The sequence below is a fragment of the Rhipicephalus sanguineus genome, chromosome 2 (assembly GCF_013339695.2).
Source record: "Rhipicephalus sanguineus isolate Rsan-2018 chromosome 2, BIME_Rsan_1.4, whole genome shotgun sequence".
Classification (NCBI taxonomy): Eukaryota; Metazoa; Arthropoda; class Arachnida; order Ixodida; family Ixodidae; genus Rhipicephalus; species Rhipicephalus sanguineus.
In genome coordinates, this window is record NC_051177.1 from 63026981 (window position 1) to 63040719 (window position 13739).

The 13739-nt window shown below is 49.1% G+C and overlaps 2 protein-coding genes across 4 annotated transcripts in view; both read right to left on the reverse strand.

The window, feature by feature from the left end:
* The window catches only part of LOC119383105 (elongation of very long chain fatty acids protein 4), a 225967-nt gene that overhangs the window by 187594 nt on the left and 24634 nt on the right, over positions 1 to 13739 (reverse strand). The window contains exon 1 of one of the 3 annotated variants that reach the window (XM_049412417.1): positions 10008 to 10079. The exons of the other annotated variants lie outside the window; for them this stretch is intronic. The gene's annotated coding sequence lies outside the window, so the exon portion shown is untranslated. Of the gene's footprint in view, positions 1 to 10007; positions 10080 to 13739 lie in introns of those variants that run through there. 3 annotated transcript variants of the gene reach the window in all.
* LOC119383104 (elongation of very long chain fatty acids protein AAEL008004) lies at positions 709 to 4097 on the reverse strand. Its single transcript, XM_037651098.2, has one exon. The coding sequence runs from the start codon at positions 3927 to 3929 to the stop codon at positions 3087 to 3089; it is 843 nt and encodes a 280-aa protein (XP_037507026.1). The 5' UTR covers positions 3930 to 4097; the 3' UTR covers positions 709 to 3086.

Consider the following 13739-nt stretch of genomic DNA (forward strand, 5'->3'; position numbering starts at 1 on the left):
GCAAGTAATTCGCATAAGGCTAGACGGTCAGCCCTGTGAATAATGCAGTGTGAGAAATGGTAATCCCTGGAAAGACACGAGGATGAAGAATGTTTCTCTAGCCATTTCTGGCAAGTCTAAACATTGATTCAACCCAGCATAACCAAGTACCGATTCCATTTCAACTGGTGCAGGCCACGTTCAGATTTACTGGCAAATGCGGCGAAAACTGAAGTGTGACAGAACTATCAGTACTGAAACACAGTGTAACTTGGACTCGGGGGTCGTTAAATGTCTGATGTGCAGTGCGTCTTCGTGGTGACATAAATATGGATTGCATTAGAATAAAGCTCTATTGTTAGCATGCGGTTTCGTGAATTGCTTTAGTTCCATTAGCAAGCATCATCGTGTGCAAAAGCTGTACCAACTTTTTTCTTTTTAATTTTCAATGCTACTCTAATGGGATACCATTACTAGAGAGAACAGTTGCATCATGGATGCAATAGGGACGCTGCGCATTTATATAATCCTACAAAAACTACACCAAGAAACTTCAACTATTCTCCACTTCGTTTGCAGCAGGAAACTGAATAAATTGTCTTTCTTGCAATCCGTAAACGCATTGGATAAAGTTGGCGAATATAAACAGAACCTCCAGAGGTTGATGGGCCCTCTCAAACTAGCTAGTGCTCACGACTGTTGTTAGCAGATAAACCACAAGCAGACGCCTTCAAGAATGGGTGTTCTTTCATTTTAACCAACATCACGTATAGGTCACAAAACAGGTGCACATACAATGAATCGCTATACATATGTATTAGGTCGCGTATCAGTCCAACAACCAGACACAAACACGCACACACGCACACACAAAGTGTGCCTCACAAGATGGCAAGACTTTTATCACGACTAAAGCTCGGCTCCTGGATGGAAGCAAAGCGGCGACTTGTTTTTAATGTGTTTTGGCATTAAGACCTAGAAACAGCGAGAATAAAGAAACAGAAGCATGCCCTGTAGCGTGATAACGCTAAGGCATTTTCTGGCTTGGTCAGTGTCAGACGCGAGGACCCTCCTCAAGGTCGCGCGCCCGGTATGCTCGAAAGACATGAAGTAGTGCCCCGCATCATCCTCAGAAGTCAGTGCGCGCGCAGGCATAGCATAGCATACGTTTAACGAAATGGGACAGAAGCTGTGGCGGGCCGCCGTATTATTTCAGGAGCGGTGTTTCTCGGGAGGCACAACACGCGTATACAAAATGCTTCCACAAGGGTCCTACAGAGAACGACGGGTCGAACTTGCTATCTTAGCACTGTTACTTTCGGCATACCGTCACATCGGATATCCAGCACATCCCAGCAACGTCTTCCTTCCATACGGTCTGTAGGAGGACCTGTCAACATCCGGCGGCCTTTGACGTTCCACGCTCAATCATTCGCATTCCGCTTTGATAGTGCCCCGCATGCTGGAAGGCCTCCGACCAAGCTTGGTTCACCCTGACATCTTAACAGTTCGTGCACATCCTTCACTGCAAATGAGCGTGGTGTTTCAGGCGAACCGGGTCACGTATCTGCAACAAGTGCTTGAAGAAACGATGGAAGCGTATACACAAGTCTCCTCGGTGCAAGAATCTTGAAGGATCTTTTGCTCTGTCACTTCTAGCACAGCGGAGGATGAATTGTTCGGTGACCAATCATTCCATGTACCTACATCTTTAATGCCCTCGAGCCTACGCTTCCCTCCCACTTGATACTAACAGGGTCCTATAATGCTCCATCGGGACTCGTTTCTTCGACAACGTGGCCAATAGTGATGGTGCGATCTGCACAGAACCTAGAAATTTCGCGCAGCAAAAGCCACTCGCGCTGAACTTTCGATTCACCGACGAGTTTCCTGCATTTGTTCGTGGCTCACTGTTAAAGAGTTTTCACCAATCTCTTAAGAGTTTTCATCAACTCGGTCGCCATCACCAGGCACGGCTCCGGTAGCTGTTGCTACGTAATACCGTTCTTATCTCGACAGATTGTACACATTGCGGGATCATTGTCGTCGCTTCAACGGTCATGCTATACGCTAGTCACATGGTCCACAGCATGCAAGTGCATGCGACACCGAGTGAAAACATTGAAATGTACCGAAAGTTCATTCGTCTGCGAAAGAAGGTGTATGGAACATTCACCATGCTCCCAAAAACAGGTTAAAATTTTTTTTTCACGAGCTTTCACGTACATTGCGTCATGCCTCATTTATGTGCTTGAAAGTATTGACTTTGGCTCGTCATGGTTACCACCACAACATTCCATTCTGGAACTACCTCAGGAATCACGCAACGTATACCGTATTACAAGATAACGCTTGAGTGAGACTAGGGCTTACTTTAGAGGGCGAATAACGTTGAACTGTTTCTTTATGAAATTACTGCATAATTTGCGCAGCCTTCTCTGAGGATGCGATGGTGAGAAGTTAGTAGCTGGCCTATAAAGTGAAACTCCACCTAATGTTGACGGTCCGCGCTGTAACATTGCTGATGACCCAGCCTCATTTTGGCAACAGCATCGTCCGAGACAACGACAAAGTGTCCGATGTTGGCTAACGAACGCACTATAACCACCGCAAGCAAGGTGCCTGTCAAAAAAAGGAACATGAGTATAAGAATATCCAAGTCTCAGAGCCGCTGCGAAAAACGTCGTTTACATAGACACCTGGAAATTTGTTAATAAGCCTATATTATACGAGCTTGCGAAACCCGTAAAAATTTGATCGATGCGGTATTGCAACTGCACTAAATAAGCTAACGCGTTGACAGAAAAATAACAATTTATAGCCAAAAAACATGCAAGCTGGCTAATGGTGCGTGGTAAACTGGCCGGCGCACCTTTCTCTGCGACTCTGCCCAACAAATCGAAGACGACTGCGCGCTAGAAACAGCTCTAAGCTCACTTCCTTTGTCCTATCCGGATAGCGTCTTGATGTGGACCATTAGTCACTGAGAATTTCCGCAGCGCATTCCGACTGGCGTCGTACCCGGCAGCGCACCGTCGCATGCCATAATAATACAAAGAAAGGAAGAAGTCTCTCGGGCCCAGTTTTACGCAGAGTACGCTTAGATCTCAGGCTGCCTTCGCCGGCTGCTTGTTCTTGTAGGCGCCGCGGTAGAAGCGCACGAACATGCCGAAAAAGAGCACGGACTCGGAGAGCACGATGAACGTGTGTGGCCGCGGGTAGCCGCAGTCCTTGAAGAGCGGTATGGTGCTGTGCACGAAGATAACGATGAACTGCGCCAACTGGAGCTGCGTCAGGTAGCGCTTCCACCAGAGGTGCTTCTGGACGCGCGGCCCCAGCAGCGAGAGGAAGTAGTAGGAGTACATGATGACGTGCACGAAGCTGTTCAGGCAGATGCAGAACATCACCTGGCCGTCGGGCCCGTACGAGAGGCCGAACCAGCCGTTGAAGACCACCAGGACATGGTGGACCACGTGGAGGAAGGAGACGTGCGAGTCCTTCTTGCGCAGCACGAAGAACACCGTGTCCAGGAAGTCGGCGATGCGCACCAGCAGGTACCACCAGCACAGGGACACCAGTTCGAGGGTGCGAGGGTCGGCGTCGAAGCGGATTCCCTGACAGAGCACGCTGTACCCGCCGCCCAGGTAGGAGCGCGACAGGAAGTTGACCACGAAGTACGCGTTGAGAAGCACCATGGTCGCGTTGTAGACGAGGATGACGCGGCGCAGGTTGTACGGCTTGCGGTCGCGCATGAAGCGCGGCCCGCCAACCTTGACGAGGTACACGTAGCTCAGCAGGAGGGCGCCGATAAGCGGCGGGTTGCCGGCGAGCGGCCATGTTGTGGTGCGCGGGTCCCGAGCCAAGGTGGCGTTGGCGAGCGCGCCGGCGTTCGCCGTGGCGGCCGCGGCTCCGCTCGGTGCACCGGTCAGCAGGTCGACGGCGGCCTCCATGTTGGTTGGCGAGCGCTTGGTGTGGCCCGGGCACTGTGCGCTGCCGGCCGCGGAACGCTGCAGCCGACCCCCGCCCGAGCACGAATCTTCTCCGAGCCGGCTGCTCGCAGCGGCGACGGTGGCGATGTATATCGAGTCTGTCGCGACGGCGCGTTCAGCCTCCGTTTCTTTTTTCTCGGACGAACCGGGACGACTTCATTGATCGAACGCCGTCGCTGCCTTCTCTCCCGTTCGGGAGAGGGGGAAAAGAGAAATCGCTTGCTCCATTTCGCCGTTCGGACACGGAGAGGGAACCTCTTTCGATTCCGAAAGGGAGTGAGGAACGTCAGCGAGAGAAATAAGGTGGAACGATCGACCGAAGGGAAAGCGTGTCGGGACGGCGAAGGGAGGCGCGGGAAGTGGCCTCCCGCTAGTGCGAACCGACGAGGGAGGTTGCATATTCGGGACGAAGAGAAAGGCAGGCGGAGGTGAAAGCTTTCGCCGAAGCAGTCGTCGTTCGAGAGAGGAGGAGTGGGAGGGCAGCGAGAAAGGGTCGCCGCCGTTGCCCGCCACAGTCGCCAGAGCGCGCTGGCGTCAGTGCCGCGCGGGCTAAACGCGCCTTGTGGGGGCCACTGGCTCGATCTGCTCGGGAGCCCTGTTTGGTGTTTCTTTGCACATTCCCGAACGTTTTGCTGTTCCCGGCTTATCCTCCTGCCTGTCCTTTCGATCATTTCTTTTTCCGTCCTCGGCGGTGGGAATACCGAGACATGGGCGTGCGTGACGGCTCGCCGTTTCGTGTTGCTTCGCTCGCCGGCGGCAACAGTAGCCGGTCTTGTATGCGCAGCGCTGGTTGCTTCAATACGTGCATTGATCTTATTTTCGTGGTTTACACTGCAGCGGAGGAAAGACGCATATTGTGTGTCTGCGGTGGAAAGAGGTGGTAGTGCCTGAGGGTTTCGCAAACCTAACTAGATGAGCGGAAATTGCTAAGTGGGCAACGTGCGGTTTCGTCTAGACGACGTTGTCGCCCTCTCTCTCTCTCTCCCTCTTAGCGCCCCCTGGGCTAGCTGCCGCTGGCTCTGATTAATTCCCCTGAGAGGCGGCGCCGTGGCTCAGTATAGTGCGGCGGGCGCGAGTGGTTTCAAGGACACGTGCGCCGCGATCATTGCGTCGAGTGGATGGCGGCGCTAAGAAACCTGGCAGCACGTCGAAAGAATGGGAAAAATAAAGCGAGAATAAAGAACGTTAAATCCCGAAAGACCTTGAGGGTCGCGAGTTAATTGATCTAAATAAATGGGATGATCCGGCTATTGTATTGTGGCTATAGCCCAAGAGAAAATATCTCATCCATGTGAGGGGACGCTGCGCCCTTCTAGCGATTGTTGACGCCAACAAATGTCGGTTATCGTCCTCTCTCCCGCGTGAGATTAGATGCGTGCTTAGAAAAGGATACAAAACACTCCGTAGTGTACGTCTCCGGCTATGCACTATATTTAGCTTCATCTTTGGTCAGCTGTGTATTTTATTTCGACGAATCGGCGATGAAGCAGGTCTGTCATCCTGTGTGCGTGTTAAGAAATCGAAGAGGTTTGTCGCTTGTTCTTTTTTAAGAAACGCTAGCATATTGCAGACCGTTACACCAAAAAAGTTTAGAAAAGCAACCGTGAAGTTCAATTACAACTAGTCAAAATGAATGTCCAGATTACAGCACTAACGTGTCGACCTGACGCGTGTACGTTACGCTTCCATATCTGCGTTGAAGCCAAGGTAAGCGATAACGTCGCTCTCGCAATTTCAGCTCGAAAGGCATTTTCTGCTGTGTAGGAACTGTAGAACTGCTGAGCCTACGGTCGTGTCTCATAGCGATATGTGCACGCATGCTCTCTCTCTCACCCCTTCATTACCCTCCCCACGTGTAGAGCTGGAGAAAGTACACAGTTCACTTTCCTGCATTCCCTCTCTCTTTGTACAACACTTTTGCCAAGCGTCGTAATCAGCCGATCCTTTCAAGTAATTTCTTCAACTGTCGTTTCTACATGCTTTGGAGTAACGACTACCGCGATTTCTTCGTCAAGGAAGAGCCTCTCAGCAGCTCTCTAAAGATGCGTGCAACCTTTTTGATTGGTCAATTTCACGCGGCGATGATGGTGGCGGGGTGCATACTGGCTATTCTAAGTAGAGCACTGCACGGGCCCGGGCCGGCCCGAAAGCCCGGGCCCGGCCCGCGGGCCGGGCCGGGCCGGGTAAGGGGTTGTTGGATCGGGCCTGGGCCGGGCTCGGGCCCATGATCTTCGGGCTCGGGTCGGGCTCGGGCCTGAGCCAGGCCCGTATTAGGCCCGGGTCACATACGTATAATTGCGTGTGTACGTTGTGTGGCTTTGATTTTGTTGTTTAACTTCCCGAAGCGACCCAGGCTATATGAGACGCCGTCGTTGAGGGCTCCGGGTAATTTAAACAACCTGGAGTGCGTTGGCGTGCACAGAAATTGCACAGTACAAGACGTCTACAATTTCGTTCCATCGGTATGCTACACTATAGATTTCAAGAAACGCCTAATATAAGTTTCCGCCATTATAGTGAGTGAAATACTTTCTTGGGTACCGTGTATCGTATCTAGGGAAACATTTCGAGTATGCAGCTACGCTCGCATGCCCGTAGACTGGCCAACGCGACTTGTGAGTCATTAATATCTCAGGAGCTGTTTTTCGTGCATTTCGAGTGCAAGATGCGGAGCGCCTCTTATCACAGGGCGAACGCCGTTGTTGATTTTGCCATTACTAGTGGTGAGGCGCCAGACCATAGGTGAGGCGCCAGACCACTCGTTTCCCCGAGTGTGGCTCACAACTGGAGTGATCAGGCTAGAGAAGCGATCCGGGAGTCTGGGAATAACCAACACGCAGACTGATTAGATTTATTTAAAGCACCCTTTATTCAACACACCGTTACTGTACACACGTCTGACACGAGGACGGTGGCTCGCTCGTTAACGGGTGTGCCTTGCTTTGACAGATCTATGGCACTGCGGTGGCGGTGACTCAGGGAAGAAGGGTGGGACAAAGAACCTTGTTGTTTTGAGCACGAAAACGTTGTAGATTGGGTGCAGTTGCCTGCCCAGCCTGGTGTAATGCTCCCAGAAGCAGCTAGAGCACGTTTTTTTTTTTTTTTTTGCATTGCATTGTGCAATAGATGAAGTTTGCAGGAGACTTGCTACTTTTACTCAACAGCCCTAGCTCGTGTGCAGTTGATGTAGACTCAACCTAAAAATGTCTGCCATGCTTTTTTTCTCCACTTTATGCAGGTATTATATCTTGTAGTTGTTCTTTGAAATGCAAAAATGAGATGGCGTGGTTAGCACTGCGTGCGTACATGAAAGAGCCAGCTATGACTCCAATTATATTTTATATTGCCCTGCAACCATTTCGCAAGAGTGTTACGCGCGTAATTCACCGAAAGTATACACAGTACCAGTGAAAGTCGTGACACTGAAAGAAGTTCCTAAAACAATCTCTAGAAAATATACTTTGTGCGGCAGGTATCTTCACAATAACCGAAGGTTGGACAGTGCCTCCTTTATGCTCAAGGCATAACTAGCTGAAACGGGCCGGGCCGGGCCGGGCCCAAACCTTTCGGGCCCGGGCCGGGTACGGGCCACATTTAAGAACACCGGGCCGGGCTCGGGCGGGCCGGAGCATGGCATTTTCGGGCCGGGCCCGGGCCGGAAAAATCGGCCCGTGCAGTGCTCTAATTCTAAGCGACGTAGAGGAGGCGACTGATGATCCTTAATGTATGTAGAGATATATGCTTGAGGTCTGTTAAACCGGCTGTACCACGTCGCTTTGAACATTCCCTCCCCCCCCCCCCTCGTTTGTTGAATTGGAACCGTTGTGGTTATGACATCACTGGTCGGCACTGTGTTGGCCTAAGCAAAGCGATGTAGAGAGTGTATATTCTGCTCGCTTCCTGAATAGCCGCTTATGCTGAGTGTGTATGGTACCCAGATTTATTACAGCGAAAGCTGTTAAAAGATCACGAACAGCCGATTTGGTGGCTTAGTTGTCCGCCGCCGGTGTCCGTAACCGCTATCGCTCGAAATGAGAAAAAAAAATATGTAGGATCGGATGGGATTTGAACCCGGGACTTCTGCGTGGCAGTCGAGTATTCTAGTATTCTATCACAGAGCCACGTCGGTTCTTGAAACTGCTTCCCACCCATTACCAAATGCTACCCACCCATTACAAAGCGTTGAGCCACAATTCTTCATCTTCAGTCACAGCATCAACAAAGCGCACATAATAAATTACAGATGTGTAGCGGGTACCTCGTTTCTCCGCAGAATGACTAATAATTGCATAGTGGGTGCTTCCCTACATCGCAAAAATTAGGAATATTAATGGCGTAGTGGGTATACCTTGCAAGTGTGCTTGTAGTTGCCCCAAGAGAGTTTACAACAGGCTCTAGAAAGGTCGCTGATCCAGCTTTCGCTGTGACTGTGCTGCGTGTTCCGCGAAGGCCTGGCGTTTTTTATGTATATGCACTGTGCCGGTCACGCCATTGACTTACAGGCGTCGAACTTGCTCAATTTCGTTTGTAACGAATGTTTCAACAACGATATGACATGGGAGTTCCTTAGGTCCCGGTTACGCCGCGGTCGTCACGGTGCGCGACCTTTCCAAAGAATTGTCCTTTATTACACAATGATTTCAAAGTCATCGACCTTTCCAAAGAATTGTCCTTTATTACAAAATGATTTAAAAGTCATAAGCACATCATTATAATGGCGTTTGAATATGTGTAAAGCCCCATTTCTAGCTTTCATTGTTCGACTGAATGCGGGTTTTTTTGGCACGCATGCAAGCGCCAAGGATAGCTTCCTGTGTACTAACGGCTAGCGTAATTGTGAAAGGATAAGCCCTTCATTTTCTTCTTTTGTCATTCGTATCTCGATTCAGAAGGAGCGTAATACACGGGTCATACACGCGCACCACATTCATTACGCTGGTGATGGCCATGCATGGCCAAAGAGCGCCAAGCATTGGTAATGGGACAACATGCAATGTATTGGCAAGCTCCTTAAATTCCTTAGAGGTGTCAATTGGACATCGTGAATGAATCGAACAGACAATTAGGCCAAGGAAAGTGTAGAGGACGTTAATCGTTGTATTTAACTGTAGTGTACTAATTGTGGCGTAAGCTGAAATGAATTGAAGTGGGCGAAATAAACATCCTTTCCGTCGGTGGGATTTGAACCCACAATCTTCGAGTCACGCATCCGATGGATGCTCTACGACGAAAGCCGCTCCCCCGTCCACTTCGTTGGGTGTTCCAGAGCATGTAATCCCTGGAAGTGTTAACCAGCGCCGCTCGTAGCCCGGACGGCGAGTGTGGAACACTCCTTGCCAGAGAACGTCACGTGGCACGTGACGCTCTCCATAGTGTATTAAATGTAACGTGATACGTCACAATTGGTACGCTACAGTTAAAGACAGCAATGCTCTCCCTGGCCTAATTGTCTGTTCGATTCATTTGGTTGCGTTTAAGATATAACGAGCCCCTCGGTAAAAAAAAAATGCCCTTTCTTTCGTTAATTGGGAGTCATGGTAACTGGTAGTTCGTGTTAAATGATTAAAGTATAATCTATGGTCAATGTCCACAAATGATTAAGTAAGATTTATGAGTAAAATCCGCAAGAAGTGCCAAAGAGCGTCACTTAAGAATGCAAATGATTCTTTTAGGTGTACTTATGCCGCGGTGCCTAACACGGGGTACTTGCATGTATACAGGCGCCTGCAAAGCTTGACTCGTATATAAGCTATAACCACAGAAGGATGCCTCTGTTTCGAAGCAGGACTGGTCTGTATACTGATTTATGGAAACCGACACCTTTTAGCTACGACATGTCTGTTCCAGCTGAAAAGCTTTTGATTGCCACATCATTAAAGAAGAATGTAGGATGTAATGAGAGTGATTTCTTGTTCACAGATGAGAATTGTTTCGTTTTACAGCGAGGCTGTATACGGACCAAAATTCATCCATCCTATGCGCGCGAAAACTCCTAGCGCGTATACGTGCCACCGAAATTGCGCAAGCCTCACTACTCACCACTCGTCCACTAAAAACGAACAAGTCGTTCGCGGGCAAAAAACTTATATGCTACAGAAATTGGGCAATCTCCACTACTCACAACCGGTCCACTAAAAACGAAGAAGGGAACACCCGGTTGCGAACAGCTATTGAGATTCTAGGACAGGCGTTACCAATAGTTGAGAGATAGTTTAACGAATCGTCGGGATTAACCAGCGATAAACAACGGGGCCGCACGTTTCAGCTTCCATGGTTAACAATCTGCACGGAATGCTTGGGCGATGATATTTTTGAACAAGCCACGCACACCTGTGTACAGCGAGTACGCGAACTCTACTTTTAAAGGGACACTAATGGGACCCAATCGATCGGTTTATATTGATACATTTTACTCTGAGAACTCTAATGACGTTAATTTCACCATCATAGCTTTAACGATATAGGAGAAAGTCAAGGCCAAGGTCTCGTTTTTCAATTTCGCGCCGAAATCACCGCGCGTGACGTCACTGATTTTCAAAGTGCATTTCTCATATTTTGGCGACATTTGCCTAACGAAATTTATTGAAACTTAGTATGTTAAGTCCCTGACCTCCTCAGTCGATGTACTTCACTTTTACCGATTAGGAACGACGTCGGTCCTAGTAGACGCCGTCAAAATGTATGACGTCATGGTGATTGGTGTGGGAAGACGCTTGTGCGCGTTTTCTCGCTTACCAAGCGTCTTCTCGGGGTAAGCGTGGTGATTTTGGTAAATTGTGAAAGAGTAATTTACTAATACGAGAAAAATCTGTTTTCTCTTTACAGTGCCCCTCTATAACGTATCCTTACAAAGATAGCACGAAGAGTGCCATCCACAGTCATCGTTTTAATTCTATCACAAATATGAAAAAAAAGGAAAGCTCAGCGAGCCGTGGGTTTCTGCCGACGGCAGGCTGTTCGTGCAAGACACACACCGCACTCCTGCCAGCAGCACGCACACTCAGCAAGGAACTCGGAAGAGCCGAGTAAGCTGAGGTGAGCGTGAAGCGAGGGACGCGGTGTACACCTGCATCAACGAGTGAGTGGAGTGTGCCGCTTGGAAAGACGAGTGATGTACTACCACATCGATCGATCGAGATTCAGCAGACACGCTGCATGATTTCATTAGCGTATACGCGTACTTATACGGAGCGCAGGTTGGGGAGCAGAGGATGTAAGCCGTTCGCCTTTCGCGGACGTTCCAATTAGCTCTGAGCAAGTCAAGGTGTAGCCCTCCCCCCCTCCCCCTCCCTCCCTCCCTCCCCCCCTCCCCCACCCGCGACCTGCCTCACCCCAATTCAAAGAGCAGGCCTCAGGTTCCAGTTGTCCGGGGCTTAAAGAGGGCTCTCTATGGACTGATTGAGTGAGAGAAGCGACCCGTTCATTCATTATGAAAACGCTTTTCGGAATAAAGTCAGCGAGGATAAGCAGCGTTGCCACAGGTTGTTTAACAATATATAAGGACAACTTTGCTCGCGGAATTGGTAGAAGCCAGTAAGCTCTTTAAGCTATAGCTATTAAAGGAAGTTGTTTTATACCGATACGCATTTAGTGTTCATTGTCATTTCCGCGATGTACCATCCGTGCATTGGCAATTCACAATTTCTTGACGTAATGAATCTCGAATACCGATAAGGACACCTTATTTCAACGTTTAAGTTGATTTTGGATAATCCTCAGATTACTACTGTCACCTGAAGTGTGAAACGTTCGGTGTGTCTAAGTTGCTCGCGCTTGCGCTCTTATCTGTTGACAAAAGCATATATACACAGCGGGTTCCGTCAAAAATAACATAAAATGCACATATTTACAAATACGGTATTGTATAGATTTATGCTATGAATCATTTTCTCCGAAAGGCCAAACATTCAGTAAGTTCTTGAGCTTTTTTGCTGATCCGACGTACAAAATTCCAAGTACTCTGTCATTTCTTTTTGGCTGTCTCTTTATTTCCCTTGGTACACCATATAATTTCATGAAAGACAAAGAAAATCAATAGAATTGCCGATGAACCAGTAGCCGTCATTTGCGTAGTGAGAAGCGCCGCTGACGCCGATACCGCATTTTCTGCGACACCGGCTCTTTAACGCTATCGCGTCAAAAGGAACTACGGAATGATTTAGATCACCCGGGATTCTTTGATGTGCGCATAAATCTGTATAAATATGCGTTTTTGTTACATTTTACCTCCACTGAAATGCGGTTACCATTCCCTGCATCGAGCCCACGACCTCGCGAACTCAGCAGTGCCGTTGCAACTGTATAAGCGACCGCGGAGGGTATTGCGAAGCGCGCGTATCATGTGAAGCTGGTCGTTGCGTTATATCTATACACGTACGCGTGTCTCGTGCATCGAGGCTTGAATGTCGCCATAGTAATATACGGCTTGCTTTTTTTTTTACCCCGCCTTTCTGACGCACTTCGCCGGGCACAATTTCCCGTCGTGGTCAGCACATGGACGCAGACGCGCAAGCTTTACCCGACTACGCGTACATATACAGCCATCAGCGCAGCTCGGAATGGATATTGATCAGACAGACCGCTGTGGGTGCGAGCTGTGTAAAATTCCATTTGCTTATAAGACAAAACACAAGGAAACTCGAGGGCTCGTTTTATGCTTTTGTGTCGTCTGCCTCTCAGCAAGAACGAAGAAGGGATCGAAGAAGCGGGATATCGAGTTCCTTTCACGGCCGAGTTACCGCGCAGATGAGTTCGTAACAAGAAGAATGGGGCTGTAGTCTCTCTTGCATTGGGCTTTCTGTAGCTTATATTACGGTTGATGCTGCCATATGGGACTGTTAACTTCGCCGTTTCGTATCTTTGACAGGTAAACGAACTGTGTTTGGTAGACGCGCACGCATGAAAGCGGTTGGGTTGGTGTATTTGATGTTTCGTGACCTCGTTAATTTCACGTAACGGCGTACAAAAAAATTGGCCGCGTATCTGCGTGCTTCGCTGCAAATGTCGTGTAAAGACGATAGAAGAGGCGCTGTGTGAGATATGGACGCCATCTGGCAATACGTCGGGAAACATGAGTGCTGTGTTGCGTGCTGGTAGTCCCGGCGCAGCAGCAGGCGAAGACCGGCGGTGACCAACGCGACCGGTGGGGACGCCAGCCAGCCCGAACACGCGGTTTGGCGCGAAGCGCTGAAGCAGAAGAAACGTCCGCACTCAACGAGTACTCTCCACACACACTTTTATTTACACGTCGCCTGGGTAAAACAGGAATGCCAGAGCGGCGCCCACAACAGGCAGCCTGAAGGCCGCCCACAACGCTGCCTTTTCATTTTTTAAATATTTTTTTTCACCTTCTTGGCCTTCTCAAATCTAAAGTTTTTCAACACCAACCCATGGCATTCGTACAGTGTAATACAGAACCGAAACCGAAACACAACAATGAGCTCGTGTGGAGGGCACGGAGGAAGGCAAATTTCAGCGCAGCTTAAGAAACTTGGGTCTTTAAAATTACGTATGTATGCATTTTCTATTAAAGGAACACGCCACCTAATACTTACCTAATGATGTTGCACCTCAGATATGCATGATATTTACTTTTTGATCGACAACGTTCACAAGTATGAACAGCCGTACCAGTTCAAGAAGGCTGGCCCTTGGGCAAGTGGTTCAACTTTGGCCGAGTGGCTGAATCGAGGGACGTGCCGACAAACAGAAAGACAGACAGACAGAAAGACAGACCAAAATTTCTCCGTTTAAGTATCCCAAGAAAGACTA